Raw genomic sequence first — 18310 nt, 5'->3', positions numbered from 1 at the left:
TAGGTGGTGCTGTGATACACTATCACACAACACCGCCATGTCTGAGCGCATGCGTAGAATCTTCCTTCTTCTCTTATCCGTGCCGCAAAAACCAAAAGATCCTTCTCTGTTCAGTAATCCTATCTGTATATATCCTGTACATTTCGTGGAAATACTCCTGTACGCTTGTTAGAGTTGCCAGAGCAGCTTGAAGGTCCGACGCATGGAAATAATCTGACATGTTTGTTTATTTCCTGGTTCTGGCACATGTATGTGACGTAAACGCGTACGCGACGTGAGCAGATCTGAGCAGTGTTTTGCGTCTTGGCAGTGTAGACGAAAAAACGCTACGGCGGAGTGTATTCAACTTTTCCACTCTGGAGGGTGGTTTCAGATTTATGCGTTTTCATGCCCCAAAAACGCCGTCACCGTCTAAACGAAAGGCACTTCCGATAAAATATTTTGTTGTTTTTACCCGCAAGCGTCCTCGTGTAAACGGGGCCTAAGACCTCTTTCAACAGTACCATCTCTGGCCACACAGATGTCGAAGGTCTTGCTACAATCTATCTGTTCCTTTACCCAATAAAGAACATTTTCCTCACTGTTGAAAGTTATAAATTATTCAAATGAACTACACAATGCACTGTATTTTAACAAATTAATGAAATGTTACACGACCAGATTGGTTACCATGATACAGGGGTGCCCAACCAGTCGATCGCGGTCTACCAGTAGACCGCCGACAGATCCCAAGTCGACCGCGAGGGGTGGAAAAAAAAAAAGAAGCTTTTTTTTTTATAAAATAAAATTTGCGCGGGACATATACGCGCGGTAGCGCATGCGCTGTCAACAGCAGTTGAAAGCCGTCAACAGTAGTTACACACTCCTAAACGTTGGCATGGCTGAGGGGAAACGAGCTAAGACCTACCATTTTCACCCTGAGTCGGAGGAAGATTATTGATTATCGTTGAGAAAGTGCCGTGCGCAGACGGAATGAAACCCCCACTGAAGTCCGTAGGTTCACGAAACAACCCCCCCCCCCCCCCCCCCCCCCCCCCGCTTGCCCGGGGCAACCAAAAGTCATATTTGGGCAAGTTGAGATTGATTTCTGGTTGCCCAAACGGGCAAGTGGATTTTGGGTGGATGTTAATATAAAGGCTATTTATTCAAATGTTTTTAGAAACTGCAGAACAACCTTTTTTGCCGCAAAATAACACAAAATATAAGTATTTGCAATTGATCAGCGCGCCGTCTTCTCTTCTCTCTGAAAGCGAGTTAACAGACACGCATCGCTTCAGTGCGAATATAGCCCCGCCTTCTGTCACTCGCAGTGCGTTCTCTGGCCGTGATTCGAAGGTGTTGGCTAAAGGTTAGCCCACAAAGCTAGCATCGCAAGTGCAGCGCCTCCGCGAACGGTTTAGGTAGAAGGAAAATGGAGTAGTGATGGAGGAGTGCAGTTTGGAAGTACTTTGGATTGAGGCAAATTACCAAGGAAAGTCATATGCACAGCAATAGCAATCTTTTTCACGAAATTGGACCCTCACAAACTATATATTACATGAAAGCTGAGCCTCCACTTATTCCAACAGTCCAAACCATATCATTCTGTGACTAAAACCCGCAAATAACAACTTAAGAAGAAACGTCCCCTTTTCTTTTAACAACCAAAAATGAAGTATTACCTTTGTGATTTTTGTCCACAAAGTTGATTCTGGTCGAATAAAATCACCATAAACAGATAACCCAGTGTCTGGGCCAAATTTTGCAACTAAACAGTATTTTCAATCAATGAATAAGAAGGTTTCTTAGGAAATAGGTAAATTGCCTTCAATCAGAAAACATATTCTTCGGCGCAATCTAGTGGCCATATGTTTATTTGCGAGTGTTTGGCTTGGTGCATTCGAATATATTTGCCTTGAAATTTAAATAGAGGTGTCAAGTGTCAACATTTTAAGATATCTACCTTTATTTGTGTCTCATAGTAAGACATCGCTCCCAAATGATAACGACCAACTGATAATTATTTCAGGTGGAAATGTTATCTTCCACTTATGCTGTGTTCCATGGCTTTATTCACTAGCTATAGTGTCAAAGTTAGAAAATCCAGTATCGTGACTGACAACACTACTAGAAACGCGATTGTGATTATTCAGTAAGAGCTACAAGAAACGTGAAAGTTAAAAAAGACATATCTTTGCTACTACCTCTGACATTTAGTTAAGTACATTTGCATGAAATCATGCAGGTCTACATATAACTTGGCGATAGCTTTAATAGGTTGCAACGGTGGACTGAAATCACTTCATGGCACGATGTGACCGCTCGATAAATAAGTAAACAAAGGGAAGTTTGTTATTTTTTAAACACAACATGTGTGGAAGCTAACATTCAGCTTCAGTCTGAGCTAGGATGATTTTTCTGAGCCCCCCCAAAACCAGGCCGGGTGCCTGGCAAAAAGAGGCCTGTTCAAGATTCTGATTATAATTTGGGCAAGTGAACATCACATTCGGGCAAGTTGAACCTGACCTGTACTTGCCCGATGGGCAAGTGCTTTTGAAACCTTAATGTCAACCCCTGGCTGGTAGATCTCGTGAGGTTGGCTACTTGAAAAGTAGATCTTGGGTCAAAAAAGGTTGGGCACCCCTGCCATGATATATGATCCAGATCGGAGCATATCTTGACTGTGTCAAGCTGGCAAAGATCCTTTCCCATACTACTGTAAAAACAAAAGGAATACATTTATACTTGTCCTTTTAACATACAGTTCTAGATTATTTTCTATTACCTGACATCTGACCTGTGAGATAAATATAATTTTATGTTTATGTAAAAATCCATCATAACCATGATGAACACAGAGCCATCTTGGAACTGCCTAGGAATTCGAGCAACCCTATAAACAAAGATACATAATGCAAGTTGACCCACAGTCACCTTTCACCGCAGAAGCTTGCATGTAGTTCTATGTCTGACACTGGAAATGTTCTTGTGCATCATAAGTAGGAGTGAATTTTCAAAATAAGCGGTGGATTCAAAACAAAGCTTTCCCCGCCCACTCCCTTCCCGCTCACTAAGTTCTAACTCATTTACATTCTTCTGCTTACAGAAAATGCAAGTGTATTTTAATGAAAATAAGTTAAACCAGGCAGCTTTAAGGCATAAATATCACGGGATAATTTTGAAGTGCAACAAAGACTGACAACTTTGTAAAGAACGTAGAATGTATCCGTCATGTTTATGACACATTTTTTGGCTGTTGCCCTCCATGCCATCCTCATTGTTTTTTGACTCAGTTGCTGTACCTGCTGAAAGCAATGTTGCTCATTGGACCATGGTGCGTCTGTACAAGGTCCTCGGACTGGGTTAGGAGATGTTGCTTCTTCCAGGAACACCACATCTGCCTCCTGTACATGTACATTGATGCCATTTTACTGATAAGCTGAGGTTGGGGGTGGAGTTCATCACAACAGATAACCCTGAAGTTAGAACTGGAAGCTGGACTTTTACAGCTTTGATCCCACATGCATAAGTGACATAGGAAACAGTTTTACCTCAGTTTCCGAGTTTGATGTGTTGTTGCAGTGGTCAATGTGCAGAGCCAACATCTGCAATGGCATCACTGTCTTGCATTGTTTGCATGTTGCTGTTGGCATATGAGCAAATTCCGGTGCATCTGCTGGTAGTGGTGTTAAATCTAACTCATCTTGGAGGGGCACTATATATATAACAGCTGTTTTCCTCCACCTGAGGCTCTTTTGATGACAGAACCAGTGTATCCCTCTGCCTCTAATGCGATTGCAGACAGTTTTCTCCTTCCATTTCCGCCTTTTAAAGCAAGTAACACAACAATTCAAATGGTGCATAACCCTAAAGCATAGTGCATTTATTTTTTCTCTATTCGATGAATAACTTGCTGTTGGGAAATGTCACTAGTGGTGACTTAAAGTGCACCTGCTGCTTTGAAAAGAAGCCATCTGTCTTGAAGATCATTCATCTTCGGATATGTTGTCCTTAGTGAACTGGATAACTAATGAAAAATGGAAAGAAAAAAAGTCAACAGCTTGAATTTAGACAGTATATCTCTATTGCCACACAATCAATACTGTTGATACACTTTGGGAACAAAATATGTGTGCTTAAGTTCATCAGACATCCCACCTCTATGAGGGGCCGCCTGGGACAGAATTCATACTTGGTCTTACACACACTATTATAATCTTGCATATACACCACTATTAAACTCCTTTTACATGTAAGTATGAGAGTGTATAGTAGTGTATGTGAGAGGGTATAGTAGTGTATGTAAGAGGGTATAGTAGTGTATGTAAGAGAGTATAGTAGTGTATGTAAGAGAGTATAGTAGTGTATGTAAGAGAGTATAGTAGTGTATGTAAGAGTATAGTAGTGTATGTAAGAGAGTATAGTAGTGTATGTAAGAGAATATAGTAGTGTATGTAAGAGAGTATAGTAGTGTATGTAAGAGTGTATACACTGTAAAAATGTTTTCGAGCTGTACTTCATCCAATTTATAATTGTCCTTCCATGCAGTTTAATATTATTTGTTTTACTTTTCCAATTAATATTTTTTCATTTATTAAATTGTTTAAAATAAATATTTTTACATTAAATTTCGCAAAGAGCTCAAACCAAGACATTTCTGTTTTGACAAATGCATAATTTTAGGATTACGCATAGGTTCGCCGCACATGCGCATTCGCACATAAAACTAAACTTGAGCAGAGACCACGCGGCATCAACCGACCTGGACCTGTTCCTGCGCCAGAGAGAGACTGGTAGCATCATATCCACATTTTACGGATTATATTCTGGTAAGTGAAAACAACAATAATCATATGCTGCTGTTTTTAATGCTGTTATTTCTCTGTTTGTCACTGGCTATTTCTCTGGTAGGTGCTAACTAAATGTAGCTTGCTAGCTAGCCTAGTGTAGCTAACGCATGGTTCCCGCGGGTCCTTAAAAAGTCTTAAAAAGTCTTAATTTTTTTTGTGTAAAATTAAGGCCATAAATTGTCTTAAATTTACTGTAAATTTGCTCTAGGTATTAAATTTTGCAGAGGTTTTTTTAAGACTAAGGGAAATTGTCGCGCACAACAAATCACCTAATGCGTCTTTTAATTACGGCATTTTCAGGAGTGTTACGTTACGTTAACGTTGACATCAGTCATCGGGGGGCCGGTTGCATCTGCAGCCTGCAGCTGCGTCTGTAGGCTAGCTTGCTGGCGCTACTTTTAGCTAGTGACGGTTGACATCATTGGGCCAACTTGCGCTACTTTCAGGATGGGACAGTGCAAATTCAATGAGAAATGGTTTGAGGAGGATACGTTTCGGGGGTGGTTGGAGAAGGCAGGTGACGAGGCAAGGTGTCGTTTATCCCGAAAGGCATTCATACTAGGGACCATGGGAGCAAAAGCTCTTGAGTCCCACATGAGGTCGCAGAAATATATCCGATATACTCCGTGGCAGCTAGCGGGACTACACCGATGCCCGTATTATTTGAAAGAAGTGGACTGAAAAGTTCAGCATCCGTGGCTAGTACTTCACATCAGACGGCGTTAACCGGCTTTGTGTCGCCACCAGAAACCCAGAAGGCAGAGGTATTGTGGGTTCTCCACACGGTGAGCAGACATAATTCCTTCAAATCGAACGAGGACATTAGTAACGTCTTGGCTGATATGTTCCCAGATTCTGAGTTTGCGAAGTCGTTCACCTGCGGTGAAAACAAAACGGCCTATCTTGCCAAATACGGGATTGCATCTTTCATAAAAAGAGAGCTGTCACGCAGCGTAAACGATAAACAGTACGTCCTCATGTTCGATGAGTGAACAAAACCACTAAAAGCAAACAGATGGATATCCATGTGAGGTACTGGCCCACGGACGACACTGACAGCCATGTCTTATCGCGGTACTATGGATCACAGTTCATGCTGGATCATTTTAATGTAAGTATTCCAAACAGTAAATTTATTAAATTGTGTGACGGGCTTTGACCTTTTGCCAAAAATCATATTCGAAGTTTGTTTGTTTATTAATATTAATATTCGAATATTTATTAATAATATTTTGACCATTAAATTCCTTCAGTAAGACCTGGATTGGGCTTCGCGGGGTTTGTTTACCGGCGTTGCTATGGTTACCGGTCCTGCGTGTTCCGACGGTTTATTAGGTATCTAATAAATCGCTGTCTAATCAATACTTCATTCAATGCCTCTTCCGTGGTCATTACAATATTATGAGTAGACTGCGTCGGGTTCTCCGACGCTCTCCCTCTTGGCCTGCCATAACAGGTTCGAATATTAAGGGCTGCCTAATATTCGTTTGAATTTTGATTTATTTTTGATATTCGCATTATATTCGAATAAGGAAGTTCGGCTTCAAAGCGTGTGTGTGTGTGTGTGTGTGTGTGTGTGTGTGTGTGTGTGTGTGTGTGTGTGTGTGTGTGTGTGTGTGTGTGTGTGTGTGTGTGTGTGTGTGTGTGTGTTCACTGTCAGCCGTGTTTACATGGACACATCTGATCCGCATAGATCAGCGGAAGAACAGCTCAATCGGAATAGAAAAGGATCATATAATACGCCTCAATCGGAATACAATTATCTGTTCGTAATATAATTCTATTCGGCTACAGAAGAGGTGGTGTAGTCTGCTATAATCGACATGCATAAACTTATTCCGATTAGTTTGGGGTTTAACTTAGGAAAGCTGCAGTAGTTCGCATTTGGTCCACTCCGCACTCCAAACTTGACCGCTGTCAAGGACGGTGGATTTATTGCCTGATTCATGTCTTTGTTATCACTCCGTACTAGTAGTTACAGTAGTCCGGTAACATATCAACCCCAGCGTGTCCGGTTGCTAAGCGACGGGTCATGGGTGACTATGGGTGACACGGGTGCGTTAATGTGTTCGCGTATCGTCGTGTCCACGCGCTTCCGAGATAACTTTGCAAGAGTACCACTACTGCTAGTACTACGGCTACGGTTGATCGATAAGTGACTCAATTATACACACCTTTTCTATCAAATAATTTTTCTGAAATTTTTTGGGTCTTAATTTATGTATGTGTTTGTCTTAAAAAGTCTTAAAAAGTCTTAAATTTGACTTTAAAAATGGTGCAAGAACCATGTAACGTGACCTCAACATTAATTAAAAGGTAATATAAGTGAAACTCATTTAATATGTGGTTTATTTGACATTGGTATGCGGTTTTATTGCAGTGTATTTCTAAATACTCTCACTCGTATACGACGTTTGTAAATCGGCACAGCACCATTTTGCGAACACACCAAGCGCGTACCTCGCGTACCATGTACGCGCGTAACGCAGCTAAAATGTTGCTTGACCATTTTGTGTCAAAAATGGTCAGATACGCGCGTAACGCGCGTAGATGAGACCCCCCCCCCCCAGCCTGTGGCTGCGCTGGATTTAGGAGTCCGAGGAAGGAAACCCAAACGCCGCCGTGTTTGGGTGGATGATAGAGCTTGGATCGGGTTAGATTAAATAATCTCGGATATAAATAACAATAATCGGGTTAAATAACTTCACATGGTGTGTCTGGTGTGTTTCCAGCATTCGTAGTGTTGATCAGCAGAGAAATAGTCCGCCAAGACGTTGAGGTTGCTTAGCAATCAGAGACTCTGTCCATGCAAGTGAACGGAGCGTTCACTCTTCGTCATAACTATCAAACCAAACATCCTTCACATTCACCGAGCGAACCTTATGAAAGTAAAATGCACATTTCTCGCTAGAAATGTTTCCGTAAACGCATTTAATGGCGTAAATATGTTACTATTTCCACCCAGAATAAAGAAAGTTGCCGGCCGTGGCTGCCATGGACATGGCTGCGCTGGAGTCCGAGGTAGGAAACCCAAACGCCGCCGTGTTTGGGTGATAGAGTTTAGATCGGGTTAGATTAAATAATCTCGGATATAAATAACAATAATCGTTTTAAATAACTTCACATGGTGTGTCTGCTGTGTTTCCAGCATTCGTAGTGTTGATCAGCAGATATATAGTCCGCCAAGACGTTGAGGTTGCTTAGTAACCAGAGTCTCTGTCCATGCAAGTGAACGGAGCGTTCCCTCTTCGTCATAACTATCAAACCAAACATCCTTCACATTCACCGAGCGAACATTATGAAAGTAAAATGCACATTTCTCGCTAAAAATGTTTCCATAAAAGCATTTAATGGCGTAACTATGTTACTATTTCCACACAGAATAAAGAAAGATGTCGGCCGTATGCTTCTGTCCAAGCTCACTACTCTCTGCCAGTGACGTCGGGTCAAGCTCAACGCTGATTGGCTATTGCCAATCAGCGTTGGCTGGCTTCTTTCAGCTAGAGTTGCGTTCCATCAATATGACTTAAGGGAATTTCCGCTAAGTAACCATGGCAATTTATCCGACCAAACTAACCTGGTCGGGAGCAGGTTAACTGTCAGGCTAACTTGAGCGGTGTTTCAGAGAAATCCATCTGTCAGCAACAATTGTAGGCTACCATCAGAAGGTTCCGCCAAAACTAGTCCTCACAATTTTGTCATAGATGTACATATATAAAGTACAAACAGCGTATATTTTCACTAAGGGTCTAATGATGCAAATTAAATAATTCAATTAATTGCTATATCTATTATAACTGTGGCTATTTTCACAACACATTTTCACACAAATGTATGTATTATCGCGTGATCACTAATCAGCTGCTGGGTGAATGGTCTAGCAGCACTGCGAGTGATATGCGCGACCCGAGTTCGCGTCCAGACTAATGCTAGTATTCTTGGCGTTGGCTTCATTTTGTAATAACCTTTATTAATTGTATTAATTCCCTAATTAAGAATATTCAAAGAAATGGAAAATAATTGGCATGAAAAGTTATTTGATTTCTCTAGTAATCCTTCCTATATTACTATTACTTGCGTGGGGATAGAACCCCGGACGACCGGGTGCAAGTCCGACACGTTAACTCGAGACTATCTACCTGCTTTAAAATCCATGGTCAATATTATATTAAAATATGTTACGCTTAATACTACTCATGCATTCAACAGATCGCCGATTTTTGTGTCAGGCAGCCTCTCTGTTTCTATTATTGGTTACGGTGTTCCCTTTTTGAGTTATTATATGCGTGTACTCCTCATAGACCTCCACAAGTATGGCAAGCCGAGTGTGCCACAATTCGACTTCAATGAAACGCGTTCTGAAACGCCAGCACGCGCGCCAGAACGCGTTCCGGTTTTCCAGAACGCGTTTCATTGAAGTCGAATTGTGGCACACTCTGCTTGCCATACTATGGCAATCCGCTGGAAAAGATCCCGCTCGGTCCTTTTCGGACATTTTCGGACATTTGATCGATGATTCGACATTCACGGTTTATTCAACGCTGGTTACATATCTCGTGAACGCGCGTAATCCAGGATAACGTTAGCCTGGCTTGAACTAACCTGAGCAAGGCGCGGCTGAACTGCGTTGATGGAACGGCTTTAGCCTCAAGTAGAAGTTGGCGCTAGTTCTAACCAGGCTTAATCAACTAATAGCCGCTTTCGTTAGCTACTTTGATGGAATACCCCTCTGCACTGACTAGTTTGATAGTTTGATGGGAATTTCCTTCCACGTGAGTAACGTCAATACTGAACTCCATTGAAAAAAACCGTCAAATTAACGCAACGATGATTGTGATGGATCGCCTGGTAACTGGTCATTTAAGTTACATTGTTACCGAAATGAGTCCACATTTAACTACAGAATATGTGCCGAATTACATTGAAGTGGCTAATGAATGTTATCTTTTCAATATTATCTATGTTGTTTATCCTAGACTCCTCTAAACAAGGCTTGTTGTAAATGGTTTTTTTTTTCTTATTTTTATAAGGGAGTTCTGCAGGCAGCTTGACAGAGTACAGTATCTCCACACACCTCCAGCATTTCAGAGCAGATGATACTGCTTATTGTTCCATGACTTTAAACATAATTTCATATACTTATTCATATGTTAATTCTTAAGATCTCTGTGGGTAGTTAATTATATTTTATTATACATTTATTTAGCAAATGTGTGTGTGTGTGTGTGTGTCAGTCATCATGGTCATTTAAGTTTTGTTTTTTTTACTGAAATAAGTCTACATTTGCCTACAAAATAGGTGCCGAATTATAACAACAAAATGTTATTTTTTTATAAATATCATCCATGTTGCTTGTCCCTAAGACTACTCAAACAAGACCTGTTTTAAATTGTGTACTTTTATAAGGGAGTTCAGCATGAACCAGGCGGTTCAGTTTCTTTTCCAGGCTGTTCAGTTGCTTTTTAGCGCCTAGAGCAGAGAATACTGTTTTTGTTATTTTCATGATTTTGAAACCTAATTTTTCACAGACATTAATTAAAATAAACAGAGTTAAACTCAAGACAGGTGCCCAGGTAAAGCCTATGTATGAGAAACATTGCTAACGTTACCAGAGGGTTGTACTACGAACATAGATTAAACAGATAGTTAGGTAACTTCAGCCTTAACACACACATACACGCACGTCTCTATATGGGTGTCCACACAGGTCTCCAACAGTACATTGTTTGCATTAAAGTTAAATCATAATCTGTCATTGATTTGAATATTTAAATTTGTTATGTTTACAAAGAATGAGATAATCAAACTGTCTTTCTCACTCACTCTAGCTAGGATATCATCACATTCCTCTATCATCGGTGGAAAGATCTCTTCAGCCACGACCTTATCATCGCTGCTGTTAAGGTAGGACAGAGATAGAAGCAGAGAGACACAGACAAACGCCCTAGAACAGTTGTTTGGAGACTCTCACTTTTTACTGTTTGGGGGGGGGGGGGTTCGCTTGTCCCTCAATTTTTTTTTCTTCTTTTGTTTCCTCAGGTATCTGATGAATGTGGAGGTGCAAGGACTGTGACTATTCATGTACCAGAAGATCTGAATTGCTTAAGCATTATAGACTAGATCATCAACATTATGGAAGGCACCATCCTTACCTCTGTCTATATGAAAACTGTCCATTTTCATGTAAAACATGGAATGCTTTAAAGAAGCATCTTTCTACAAACCACTTTTCTCAGCAATCCTCAACAGAAGAGATCTCACATTTGAAGTGCCACGTTTGTGGGTACTCGCAACTTTCTACTGAAACTGACTTTTTTCACCACATTGGCCAACATTTGAAGAATAATGAATCAGTTCCTTGTATGTATGTTGATTGTTCATATCAAACCAACATATATGGAAGTTTTCACACTCACAAATGGAGAAAACACAAAGTGTGTACAGTTGGAGATTTAAAACCTGGAATAGTTCACAGGTCAATCGTCAATCCCTCTGCTTTAGATTCAAGTAACAGTGACACTGAGTTGAATGAAGATTTACTATTTGATGAACCAACTTTTGAAGAACCTAGAGATTTGACAAAAGATGTTGAGCTAAAATTAGCCTCAGTTTTACTGAAATTAGAACATAGTTACCTGGTGTCAAGTGCAGCTGTAAATTTACTCCTTGAGGAACTGCAATATCTCATTGGGACTGTTTCTGTGCCGGTCACCCAGAAGACTATCACTCAGTTTTTAGGGGCTCACAATTGTCAAGTAGATGGATCACTTGTCCAAGACTTAGCCACAGAAATCTGCACATCACATCCTATTCAACTCGCTATCGGAACACAAGGCCCATTGTCTACTGCATGGAAGCGCAACAAATATTATATTACTAAGTTTAGTGTAGTGGAACCAGTAGAATTTGTAATTGACCAAAAGAACAGAAGGTCTTTTCAATATATTCCTGTACTAAAAACGTTGCAGCAGGTTTTGAACTGTGAGACTATCCTAAGCAGTGCAGTTAATTTGAACGAGAAACTTCAATCAGTGTTAAGTGAGAAGCAGGTTTACAGATGTCTCTGGGATGGTGCAATTTTTAAAGAAAACACACTTTTCTCAAATGAGTGTGCCGTTTCCTTAATTCTCTATATAGATGATTTTGAGGTGTGCAACCCCCTTGGCACATCGCGTAAAAAACATAAAATCTGTGCCATATATTGGATTTTAGGCAATCTGCCACCTGGTTCTCATTCTTCGTTGTCATCAATCTACTTGGCTGCATTGATTAATAGTGATGATGTAAAGTTGTATGGATATGACATTGTTCTAGAACCTTTGATTAGTGATATCCTTATTTTGGAACAACATGGAATATTTGTGCCCAAGTTAGGGAAATGTGTAAAGGGAACAATTCAATGTGTTGTTGCTGACAACCTCGGTGCCCACGGTATTGCTGGTTTTTTGGAGAGTTTTTCTGGTGCATACATTTGTAGGTTTTGTACAGCCACGAAATTAGAAATTCAAACAAGGGACGTAGGGAGTGAAGCATTCTCTTTGAGGACAGAGGAGGGTCACGGAAGACATCTTAAAACCCTTGAGGAAGAATCATTGGTCAATTGTTTTGGTGTTAAGAGGAGGTGTGTTTTGTCGGAAAAACTTACTCATTTTAATGTCACTACTGGCTTTCCACCTGACATTGTTCATGATTTATTTGAAGGAATTGTTCCAGTTGAAGTAGCTCTGTGTCTCTCTGTGCTCACCTCGAAGTACTTTACTTTGAACTTTTTGAATGACTCTATAAAAACTTTCCCCTTCAAGTGGACTGATAAAGCAAATTGCCCCCATCCTGTGCCACTGACCTACAAAATTAGGAGAACAGTTGGTGGCAATTCTCACGAGAATTGGAGTTTGATCAGGTTTTTGCCACTCCTCCTCGGGCAGAAAGTGCCTGCTGATGAACCTGCCTGGAATCTCCTCACTGACTTAAAGGACATTGTGGACCTTGTTGTCACACCGGTGCATACTGATGAAACAATAGCTTATTTGAATTTCAAAATCTCTGAGCATAGAGTGCGGTTCAAGGAGGTTTTCCCAGACACCAACTTGCTTCCTAAGCATCACTTCTTAGAACATTATCCACAGCTAATTCGTCAGTTTGGCCCTTTAGTTTCTCTTTGGACTTTACGATTCGAAGCGAAGCATAGCTTTTTTAAGAGAGTTGTGCGGCACACTCGATGCTTTAAAAATGTGTTGTTGTCCTTGGCACAGAGACACCAATTATCCATGGCACACCATATTTACACCTGTGGCTTTCCTAAACCTCTCCTGGAAGTGAAAAAGTTCTCAACTGTTAGCATTGATGTCCTGAAAGATGATATTGCACGGGCTGTGAAACACAAGAACCCAAACGTGAAGGAAGTGTCTTTGGCCGAGAACGTCACCTATAATGGATTTAACTACAGACTTGGAATGATCCTTGCTCATGGTTCACTTGAAGGAATGCCTGCATTTATTGAAATCATCCAGATGGTGGTTCTCCAAAAGGAGTTGGTCTTCATTGTTAGGAAACTAAGTGCTTGGTACCTGGAACACTTTAGAGCCTATCAACTTGAAATCTCGCCTACAAAGGAGATAGAAGTTCTGGAGCCATCTCAACTGACTGATCCTTACCCTTTGGCAGACTACACAGTTGGGACAATGAGGCTTATCACCCTGAAGCGATATATTCACGTTTAAGGTTTGCAAGAGTCAATATCTCTTATATGTTTTTTCCTGTTGTGCAGCTAGTAGCAGGGGAGCTCGATCGTGGCTGGACATATTTTTTTCAGGACTTTTCCTATGGTAGCACTCAGGAACCTAGAGCTTTATTTGGAAAATGACCGGAATTCTCCCTTAAATGAGAAAATGTTAGTTGAAATGAAAGCCTAATGTCCTAATTTTAAGTGTCAATAATTTAGTTATACCTATTTCTTTGTTTGTTTATATTGTTTAATTTGTCAATCTGGTATGGGGTTAATGGGTACCTAAGGTGTCTCTCCCTCTCTTTCCCTCCCACTCACAGGATCTCTAGACATGGCGAGTGTCACACGGCTCCTGGTGATTTTAGAAGAGGACAGTTGCATCAAGCTGGAGCTTCCGAATGGCATCCCTGGCTCCGTTGACGAAGTCATCGAAGAAATAAAGAATATTTCTGGTCTAACTAATGAAATACGGCTTCAGTACTACGATGCTGACTTCAGCAGTTGGGTTAACTTGACTAAAACTTCAGACCTGAAGGATCTTGCCACTTTGAAGGTTGTTCAACCCCCCCCTGTGACATTAGTCTTTGAGCCAGTTGACCTCTCTGTGAATGAGGCCAATGTTCACAGCCAAGATGATGCAAGTATCTCTTCATCTGCATGCTCAGATGATACATTACCTGTAAGCGACGCTTCCTCGGACACCTTCAGAAAGGAGCAGTGGCCCAAGGTGTTCATCATCCCTACTTTCTCACTTTCCACAGAATCTCAACTTAAGGCTGGAAATGCAGAGTATCAGAGCAACCAGGTTAGACTGACTCCCAGCTCTAAAATGATTTCCGACATACTTGAAAGACTCGCTGACAAAGTCTATTCGTACAGATCCTATCCTAGTGATGCAGACTTGAGTGAAGTGGCACAGGCGCTCACACAGACACACCCCTGTCTGAAAGAACCAGGGTCCTTCAACCACAGTTACGGATGGAAACAGAGGCTCAAGACGAAGATGTATAACTATCGCACATACCTAAAATCACACAGTTCATCATCTGACGAGCTGACTGTGAATTCTGTCAAAAGAAAATCCCCCACCGACGCCCACCCAGCAAAGAACATAAAAAAACCCAGGAGAGCCGAGTCTAACCATTACCCATCTCTACCTCATGGCGAGACCCCTGAGTCCATGGAACAAGAGAGAATAGCCCTTTTGACTGAAGTAAAGAAAAGGAACAATGGCAAAACAATAAGAGCGAAGATGGCTCAGACGTTCGCATTTCGGAGGCAAGAAATTGTCAACAAGAAAGCATCTTTGGAGGATATTATTGAGAGATGGCCAGCACTCTTCGAAGTCCAAGAGGTACACTGGCTTTATTCATAACATGGATCAAAATGTAAAATGTAATCAAATGAATGTAAAGCTAAATCACATGCTTTTGCCTGAGGCACATGTCATTTATCCATCTCTCTATACTGTATATATGTATGTTCCCTAGATAAATGCAGAGTTCCACAGAGTAACCACAATACCCCTTGAAGCAAGGTTCATGGAGAAACTTGACGAGAAGTGCATCGAACTGATTCAGGTTGTCAGAAAGAAGGGTGGAGCAACTCGGGAGAAGACAAAGCTCCTGCCAGTTGTAGAAAAGGTATGTACAGATGTTTTGTCAACTCACACTGATTGAATGGATGGACTGAACAAGTATTATTAATCATTGTCACTGTCTTCATGCAGGATACTGATATCGGTACAAGGAGGGAGATCGCTCTCAAATGTCTCATCATCAACATGAGAGAATCAATGGATGATCTGGTCCAAGAATTCCTGGTAAGGCAAGATTACTGTACAGGTGTAATGCTAGCTAAGACTGTCCACTTGATATGAGTGTTTACGAATGCACTGTATATTCAACAATCGGGGTACATTCTATTCAAACTCAAATCTGAAACATTAGTCAGGAGAAACTCTGTGATCCATCCACATCTACTGCATAATCTTCCGGGGTTCCCACGCATCATGGAATTTCTGGAATATCATGGAAGTTTAAAAAGCATATTCCATGTGGAAAGTCAAGGAATTTGTTTGTTACAATGTCATTTAGCAGATGCTTTTATCCAAAGCGTCGTACATTTAGAGTTCATACAACACAAGCAAGGATCTCATTAGTAGCATGTTTACATTGTAGTTGCCATTTAACAAAATGTAATATTTTCTGTGCAGTATTTTTCTTTATCAGGTTATTTCATGTGTTTCCCATATTGCATGAGTGGTTGTTATGGTTACTTCCTACCTTCCTTCTTTCCTCCCTTCCCCCCTTCCTCCTTCCTTGACCCGAAGACGGCACAAGGGTTAAAAAAAAAGTTTGCTTTGTCATGATGGGATATTGTTTAGATTGATGATAAAAAAGATGAGTTAATTGAATCCATTTAAAATTAAGTCTATATGGGGGGGGGGGGGGGGGGTGTGAAGGTGTCTGAATACTTTACGAATGCACTGTATGTTCTTTACTGTTCGTTCTGTTCTCTTCCAGGTGTCGGAGAAGGAAGAGGCTGAACACATTCTTCAGGGGGCAACCATGGCAATCTACATCATCAGAGATGCACAAGCTGCACCCAAAGACATTGGCATTATACTTGAGGGACAAGAGGTTGTGAACGAGTTGCCGTCTGTCGCAAATGCTGTCGCCATTCTCATGGGACTCCTTTATGTTCTCAATATGGAATATCCAAAGACATTGAAACAGACATTTGAATATATCCAGAAAGTCCTCATGGAGCTGGACCCGAAAGGCATGACCACCAAGGTCAAGAAGCTCTACGACCAGCTATACAGTACAGCTTAGTTGCATCGTAACAGTAGCAAGTAAAGTAGCATTAGTCAGTAGTAGTGTTTGCTTTTGCAGCTGACTAGCTGGCATACATATGTGGTGTGACTAATTTGAGAGCTGACTGACTGACTAGAGACTTGACTGACTGACTGACTTGAGACTTGACTGACTGACTTGAGACTTGACTGACTGACTTACTTGCGCCTTGACTGACTGACTGACTTGAGACTTGACTGACTAACTTGAGACTTGACTGACTGACTAACTTGAGACTTGACTGACTGACTGACATGAGACTTGACTGACTGACTTGAGACTTGACTGACGGATTTTACATTTCAGCCAGGTTTGGCATCTCACTGTTAATGTCTTGGGATTGTACACTGTTTGGTTATATCAGGAGGATTTTACAGTTCAGCCAGGTTTGGCATCTCACCGTTAATGTCTTGGGATTGTACACTGTTTGGTTATATCAGGAGGATTTTACAGTTCAGCCAGGTTTGGCAACCCACCGTTGATGTCTTGCAATTGTACACTGTTTGGTTAAATCAGGACGACTTTACATTTCAGCCAGATTTGGCATCCCAACGTTAGTAACTTGGAACACTGTTAATTTAAATCAGGGTTTTGACTGTTTTTGAATTCCATTTCTCAAGTGTTAAATTACAACCATGCAGATACCCTGTAAAATGTCATGTTTTATCATTTTATAAGTTAGTTAATTGATATCAATGTGTCATGAGAATTATTGATATATATATTTTTTATTAAACAAATAATTTCTATTTAGTTTTATATTTTAAATGATAAATATTTGTTTGATAAAATATATATCTTTTTGATTGGATAAAGCAAATAATTTCTATTTAGTTGTGTTTCTGAAATAATAAATACTTGTTTGATAAAATTATATCTCTTTGATTGGATAAAACAAATAATTTCTATTTAGTTGTATTTCTGAAATAATAAATATTTGTTTGATAAAATATATATCTTTGATTGGATAAAACAAATAATTTCTATTTAGTTGTATTTATTAAATGATAAACAATTGTTTGATAAAATCTATATATTTTTGTTAGATAAAACATTACATTTAAATTAATTGGCTTCCTTTTAACAAGAAAATATGATTTTGGCCAAGTCTTAAAATATAGTTTCCATGGACATAGAAAATACAGTTTGAGACAAGTTTTATTTTTTCATTGGCTCAACTTATACAATATAGATGTGAACTGTTACCCTAAAAAATTTTAATTAGTTGAACTAAAAACTTTTTTCAGTGTAGTAGTGTATGTAAGAGAGTATAGTAGTGTATTTAAGAGAGCATAGTAGTGTATGTAAGAGAGTATAGTATGTGTAAGAGAGTATAGTAGTGTATGTAAGAGAGTATAGTAGTATGTGTAAGAGAGTATAGTAGTGTATGTAAGAGAGTATAGTAGTATGTGTAAGAGAGTTTGAATGAAACGGGAGTGAGTTTGAATGAAACGGAAGTGAGTTTGAATGAAACGGAAGTGAGTTTGAATGAAACAGAAGTGAGTTTGAATGAAACTGAAGGGTTTCCTCATTACCATTTACCAGAGTTGTGGACTCGAGTCACATGACTTGGACTCGAGTCAGACTTGAGTCATGAATTTGATGACTTTAGACTCGACTTGACTAAATCTAAAAAGACTTGCAACTCGACTTGGACTTTAACATCAGTGACTTGTGACTTCACTTGGACTTGACCCTTTTGACTTGAAAAGACTTGCTACTTTCCTCGAACCTAAAGATTAAAATGTATGTTTACACGACACTGACCGCTCTATCTCCCTTTGCACGTGACCTGTGTGCGGAACGACATCCAATCAAATTAGATCCACGTTGTTTCTATATGATACATACATGACACACACACCCGCGCGCCAGTAGGCAAAAAGTGGAAAAGTGGA

The 18310-nt window shown here is 40.3% G+C and overlaps 1 protein-coding gene and 1 long non-coding RNA gene across 7 annotated transcripts in view; one reads left to right on the top strand and one right to left on the bottom strand.

The window, feature by feature from the left end:
- Positions 1-3152: 3152 nt before the first annotated feature.
- The window catches only part of LOC132461195 (uncharacterized), a 54304-nt gene continuing 39146 nt past the window's right edge, over positions 3153-18310 (bottom strand). Inside the window, exons 2-4 of the long non-coding RNA XR_009526541.1 lie at positions 3931-4006; positions 3531-3804; positions 3153-3383 (exon numbers count right to left, since the gene is read on the bottom strand). This is a non-coding gene — a long non-coding RNA (uncharacterized LOC132461195). The remainder of the gene's footprint in view (positions 3384-3530; positions 3805-3930; positions 4007-18310) is intronic.
- LOC132461192 (uncharacterized) lies at positions 4473-17664 on the top strand. Of its 6 annotated transcripts, XM_060056240.1 has the most exons (8): positions 9223-10733; positions 10869-13550; positions 13875-14233; positions 14316-14359; positions 14434-14908; positions 15045-15197; positions 15284-15376; positions 16080-17664. In XM_060056240.1, exons 3-8 carry the CDS (start codon positions 13886-13888, stop codon positions 16389-16391), a joined length of 1425 nt encoding a protein of 474 aa, XP_059912223.1. In that variant the 5' UTR covers positions 9223-10733; positions 10869-13550; positions 13875-13885; the 3' UTR covers positions 16392-17664. The 6 variants fall into 6 exon arrangements, with proteins under 6 accessions (XP_059912222.1, XP_059912219.1, XP_059912218.1 ...); XM_060056239.1 differs by lacking the exon at positions 10869-13550 and adding an exon at positions 4473-4808 and having other exon boundaries at positions 10658-10733; positions 13875-14908; XM_060056237.1 differs by having other exon boundaries at positions 9222-10733; positions 13875-14908.

Source organism: Gadus macrocephalus, chromosome 7 (genome assembly GCF_031168955.1).
Source record: "Gadus macrocephalus chromosome 7, ASM3116895v1".
Classification (NCBI taxonomy): Eukaryota; Metazoa; Chordata; class Actinopteri; order Gadiformes; family Gadidae; genus Gadus; species Gadus macrocephalus.
This window is presented reverse-complemented; position numbering and strand designations above follow the sequence as displayed.

What these genes read in the sequence shown, in the direction of transcription:
- LOC132461192 (XM_060056235.1), top strand. Translation starts at nt 10,880, where the DNA reads ATGTGGAGGTGCAAGGACTGTGACTATTCATGTACCAGAAGATCTGAA.